We start from the raw sequence: 6,000 nt of genomic DNA, 5'->3' as shown, positions 1-6,000 counted from the left end.
CCTCCAGTCTGTTCAGAGCCTTCATCTCCACTGATGAAAGTCTGAATATCCAGACCGGGTTCACCCAGGGTTCCCGTTTGGGTTGTCCTGAGCCGCTGCCTGGCTTTTATTTAGAAGTGTATATACTCAACACGTACCGCGGTCTGTTTGTAGTTAAACAAGGGAGGATTGGGTGGAGGAGCGGGGTGGGGGGGGGGTGAGTCTTGTCTCCTCCTGAGAGATGTGCCAGAGCTCTACAGCCTCGTTCAGCTTCTCCAGGACAAAGATTGCATTGTTGTTCAGCTTTCTTTTTTCATCCTCCTCCGTCCTCCCCGAGCCCGCCCGCAAAACATAGAATCTCATCCCCTTCCCAACTCGCCGTTTCTTCAGCCATCTGTGGAAAAACAGCGACAGTGAGCTGTGTTGTGCACTACCTTCGGATTTCATTAAGCGATAACGCGACTGTAAAAAGAAATGAACTGCAAAAAAGAAAATCAAAAAATGTTCTGTTGGAGAGGTTTGTTTGATCACTTGAGGTCATCTCTTGGAGTGTGCTCTTGTAAAGTTTAGATCTACCGGACAGAAGTCACTGTACGGCTGTGGTGGTGATGGAGTGTAATTCAGCTCTGGTGATTTGTGTGACTGTCTCTGGAACAGATTGCTGCTAAGCAGGCTGCAGCTGCTGCCACCCAGACCATAGCAGCTGCTCAGAACGCCGCCGCCTCCAACAAGAACACAGCCTCGCACCAACAGCTCGTGCACAGCTGCAAGGTACTCCCATACCGAGAAGGAACAGAGCACACCAGGCTCTCTGATCAGGCACTTGAAGCCACAGGAGACTCGGCTTGAAATAGTAAAAATGCATATGTGATATCAAAAGGATTTCGCTGTTTAGACCATTTCTCACTGTGTGTAGGCTGTTTTGTTGCAGTTGCACCTGTTGGGGTGGGACAACTGAATTAATTGTGTAATAAACCAGGGCCATTTCAAACCCACTATCAGGAACCTTCCACAAATTTAAAAGAAAATATTTCGAATTTGGATTGAAACTAATTTCCGGGGGCTTTAAAATAATATATTAGTGTTTTATCACTAGACATCGCAAGCTTTACTTCAAATGATTGGCTTTACTTCAAATGATTGGCTTTACTTCAAACAATTATCTTTTAAATGGTGTGTGTGTGTGTGTGTGTGTGTGTGTGTGTGTGTGTGTGTGTGTGTGTGTGTGTGTGTGTGTGTGTGTGCATGCGTGCGTGTGTGTGTGTGGGTGTGTGTGCGCCTGGTGGCTGTGTGTGACGTATGCCAACGCAGGCGGTGGCAGATCATATCCCCCAGCTGGTGCAGGGGATGAGGAGCAGCCAGGCCCAGCCAGAGGAGCTGAGCGCCCAGCTCGCCCTGATCATGGCCAGCCAGGGCTTCCTGCAGGTAACCCCTGACCCTGACCCTGACCCTGACCCTAACTCTAAACAAAAGAGACTTGCGCCAATGCAATACCGATACACGTAGTGTGTCCCCTAATCTAACCCTGACCCAACCCTGCTCCAGAGCGCCTACTGCACCTCCACCTCCCCACCACAGTAGAGGTCTTTTCGGGTCTAAAATGGGGACCCGAAACCGAGATGGACCCGAGACATTCTTTCCGAGATCCGACTAAATCCGATCATTTTTTTTAAATATGTATACCGGACCCGATTTTGTCCGAGAGCAGGAGTAGGACAGAGACCCGAGACCCGAGTCGTATCAGGTATTTTACGGATCCAACAGGCAGTAGTAGCAAGTAGCAGTGGCATTAATCGCTTAGGCTGTCACGGCTGTTGGCTTGCATGCTGTTGCATCACAGTTGGATGGAATTGCGATTTATACTCTCAGTCTCGACAGGATCAATCGCTGTTTTGTCAGGCTGTGATGTGGCAGCATGGAAATTAAACGGCCGTAAATAAATAAGGCTACACAAAGCTGCCGCTAGGTTTGACCTCTTTATATTCATTTTCTTTCAGCTTACTTCACAAGGTAGCCTACTGTGGCTGCCGTGTCTCCGCTCGTGTCACGACCGCGGTCTCACTGAATTCGCGTCATGCGTTTCTCTCGGGTATTACGCATAATGATAAACAGACCCGGGACCCGAGGTAATAGAATCGGATCCACCCGAACCCAATTGACCATAATAAAAGCGTGGAAATGTGGACCCGGACCCGTACGGGTCTCGGGTCCGGTTTGGGTCCTCTCGGATTTACCCGACCCGTGAAGACCTCTACACCACAGTAGAGAATCACTAGTGAAGTGCATTTGGCTCTAAAACGTCTAAACCTGCTGAGCTTAATCCTGGGCCATTTTCATATATTGTCCATTAGGTTAATGACGCTGACTCTTGTTATCTAAGCCGGCCATTAATGCTACTGCTGTTGTTTCCTCCTCTCAGCCTGGTAGTAAGATGGTGACGTCTGCCAAGTCGGCGGTTCCCACCGTGCTGGACCAGGCGGCGGCCATGCAGCTGGGCCAGTGTGCCAAGAACCTGGCAACCTGCCTGGCAGAGCTCCGGACGGCCACGCAGAAGGTACCTCCTCAGGCCCCAGCTACACACGGCACTCAGCCTGTTACAGATCAACTTGCTGTTAGATCTCGAAAACGACTGCTAATGCAAGGCTTCCCCTACACTGTATATATACTGTATATATACTCAACTGAACAGTTAGGCACACCGGACAAAACTTTATACCGAATTGTATGTGTATTTCAAAGGGGGAGAACCCTTATGAGATGTTTGTGAGGAATCCCTGGGTGTTTCTGTGTGGTTGCAGGCCCATGATGCATGTGGTCCTCTGGAGATAGACTCCGCCCTTAGCGCCGTCCAGACCCTCAGGAGCGAGCTGCAGGATGCCAAGATGGCTGCCATCGAGAGCCAGCTCAAACCTCTTCCTGGAGAGTCGGTGAGTGAGCCGGGATCAACGAGTCTGTTAAAAAGCTATTTGGAATGTACACGCACTTGATTCAAATCAGCCAGTTTTGGTATATGGATGTGTTAAAATGGCTGCCGGTGGTTTGCCTGTGCTTCTCTGCCCAAGTTGGAAAAGTGTGCCCAGGACCTGGGCAGCACCTCCAAGGCTGTGGGCTCTTCCATGGCCCAGCTGCTGACCTGCGCTGCCCAGGGCAATGAGCACCACACAGGTAAGAGCCCCTCTGGAACCCCCACCAACCCCCCTCACTGTCAGAACAGCTCAGAGGAACCACTTCCTGTTTATTCATGACTAAACTCCTGTCTCTGAGTTGTTGTTTTTTACTCTTTATTAGGCTTAGTTTATTGTTAGGCTCTTTGATGTAGATCAGCCAGCCTCCAAACAATCATTATTACCAGCAAAAGAAAACCCTCTAAAGCAGTTCTCTACCAAGCAGGGTGAGAGGATCATTTAGTCCCCTGGCAGGCACCGGGGGATTAAAGTGTAATTAAATTCCTGGTTTAGTCGTAAATAAAATAGTTATCACTATTGTCCGGCAGGAAAAAAAAGACCCTGCTCGGCCTGTTGTTGTTGTTTTGCGCTCCCAGGGGAATAGATGAAGATAGATTTGAATAGTATATGCTAACAATGAGTCCTCCCAGGCTAGGCGCACGCCGGGCCCCGGGTAACTGCTCTCTCCTCATTAATCTCATTTCCACCGGATTTAACATTCCAGCAGCAGCTGGCTGCTCAAGGCTGGATAATGCATTCTGTCAGTCTGATACTGCTTGATGCTCTCATTTTGGTGTGGAATAAGTAAAAGACAAATCCCGCATGGGGCTGCGTTTTACTACCTAACTCGTTTGTTTTAATAATAGAGGTGTTTTAGATTGATCTCACCGTGATAGTCCTAGTACAGTTGAGATGCAGGCAGTTATTATTATTATTATTATTATTATTATTATTATTACCCTTCTACACATGCTCATACTGTATCTCTACTACAGTAGGTATTTACCATTCTACATGCTCATACTGTATCTCTAAATGCTGGACCTGCAGTGAGCAGCTAATAAGATTGAAATTATGTAGAATGTTGGCTAGTTCATAAGATTTCTTCTAACTAAGGCAGAGATACATGGTACAGTAGATCATATGGAACAATTATGAGATGGATGATGGAATATGGACACAGTCTGGCCGTTTCTATCACCGAGAGCCTGGAGAAGGCGGGCTGGAATGTGAGAGAAGCTGACAAGCAGACAGGATGAGGGCTGCTTCCGACTGTTGCCGGTGGGACAGTGACAAGTTCTCCTCTGCTTGTAGACAATTTTATAATAACCTAAGTCAGCGACCCAGTTTTTACACACAGTATTCAGCGTGAAGCAAAACCTGTCTTGAGTACATACTCAGAATACTGATGTACTGGTCCATCTCTGTTAAAAAGAAATTATTTTCCATGGATTACCAGTATCCTCATGAATATGTGTGTGTGTGTGCTAGCCAGCTTGTCATTTGCCTGCCCCACCACAGTACCTGGCCCACTCCAGGCATCTCATAAATATTCATATCTAGAAGTGTCCCTGCCCTGATATGTAGGCCGCCACTGCATATCTCTTTACATTGACTGTTTGAACTTCTACTGTACCTGTCTGTCTGTCTGTCTGCCTGTCTGTCTGCCTGTCTGTCTGTCTGTCTGTCTGTCTGTCTGTCTGCCTGTCTGTCTGTCTGTCTGTCTGTCTGTCTGTCTGTCTGTCTGTTTGTCCGTGCGTAGGCGTAGCTGCCAGGGAGACAGCCCAGGCCCTGAGGACGTTGGCCCAGGCAGCGCGCGGCGTGGCCGCCAGCACCACGGAGCCGCAGGCCGCGGCGGCCATGTTGGACTCCGCCCAGTACGTCATGGAGGGCTCGGCCATGCTGATCCATGAGGCGCACCAGGCGCTGGTCCACCCTGGCGATGCCGAGAGCCAACAGAGGCTGGCGCAGGTGAGGGAGAGTCCTCCTGACGCCCAGGGCGTTCATGACCAAAGCGCAGCGCGCTTCGGCTTCCTGGCTGATAACAGATTTGTAAACACTTCTCCTCCGCATAACAATTACACGCCACGTTCTCTCCGCTGTCTCCTCGCTCGCCGGCTCCCTCTCTCAGGACCGCCGCCCTCAGACTCCTGGTTCGCGGCGGAGCCCTGCGGGAGACGCGACATATCGGCTGGCTGATTTCTGTGCCGGTAGCATAAATTAGTGATACAGGTTGGTGCCCTCTGCGGCACGGCCGGTCTGCAGTAGATATCCCTAGTGCTGCAGCCGTGGCGCGTTGCTAGAGTACGTGGTTGCAGCCCGCTTGACAGAGAGTGTGTCTGGGGCTGAGCTGGGCTGTGTGGTACCGTGTGGTACTGAGCTGGGCTGAACCAGGCTGTGTGGTACTGTGTTCCAGGTAGCCAAGGCCGTGTCCCACTCCCTGAATAACTGTGTGAACTGCCTGCCCGGCCAAAAGGACGTGGACATGGCACTCAGGAGCATCGGAGAGGCCAGCAAGAAGTTGCTGGTGGACGCTGTGAGTCTGATACACACCAACAAAGAAACTGCTTTTTTTGGGGGTGGGGGGGAGGGGAGGGGATTCGTGAACACTCTTCAGCTTTTGTCTGATACACATCGGAACGGGGTGCATAGATTAGCATCATCAACTATCTCTACAACTCTCACACAATTGAATCATGCTAAAAGCATTCGGTAGCACTGGGTAATTTATCAAATCAAACTGTATTTGTATAGTGCATTTCATACACAGAGGCAACAGGGAGCAATGGGGGGGAGGGGGGGGGGGCAAAAAAACAGTTGCTGACGTCCAGGGGCCAGAAAGGTGAGCTGTAAAAATTCTTCCCTGACCTCTCTCAACAAGACGATTGAGCAAGCTCCTGGAAAATGTTTGTCTATTTGCTAAGAACATACAGATCAGTAAACATGGGATAAGTACTTCATAAGACAGACATGACAGTAGAGTGCACAAATAGTTACAGAGAAATTGTGTTATGTGTTAGCTATCCCTGTAGTCTCTAATATGATATTTAAGTGAATCATATAACAAAGGACAGTA

The 6,000-nt window shown here is 49.4% G+C and overlaps 1 protein-coding gene across 1 annotated transcript in view; it reads left to right on the top strand.

Moving 5' to 3' along the window:
- Window positions 1-6,000, top strand: part of tln2b (talin 2b) — a gene marked incomplete at its 3' end in the record, with an annotated part of 72,236 nt that overhangs the window by 30,010 nt on the left and 36,226 nt on the right. Inside the window, exons 21-27 of the mRNA XM_084452618.1 lie at window positions 637-750; window positions 1,291-1,404; window positions 2,399-2,533; window positions 2,778-2,906; window positions 3,042-3,144; window positions 4,687-4,895; window positions 5,341-5,460. Coding sequence (XP_084308744.1) covers window positions 637-750; window positions 1,291-1,404; window positions 2,399-2,533; window positions 2,778-2,906; window positions 3,042-3,144; window positions 4,687-4,895; window positions 5,341-5,460 — 924 coding nt within the window. The remainder of the gene's footprint in view (window positions 1-636; window positions 751-1,290; window positions 1,405-2,398; window positions 2,534-2,777; window positions 2,907-3,041; window positions 3,145-4,686; window positions 4,896-5,340; window positions 5,461-6,000) is intronic.

This window comes from Borostomias antarcticus (genome assembly GCF_949987555.1).
Source record: "Borostomias antarcticus genome assembly, chromosome: 18".
NCBI lineage: Eukaryota > Metazoa > Chordata > Actinopteri > Stomiiformes > Stomiidae > Borostomias > Borostomias antarcticus.
The sequence above is the reverse complement of the archived record's forward strand: the minus strand, read 5'-3'. Positions and strand labels throughout refer to the sequence as shown.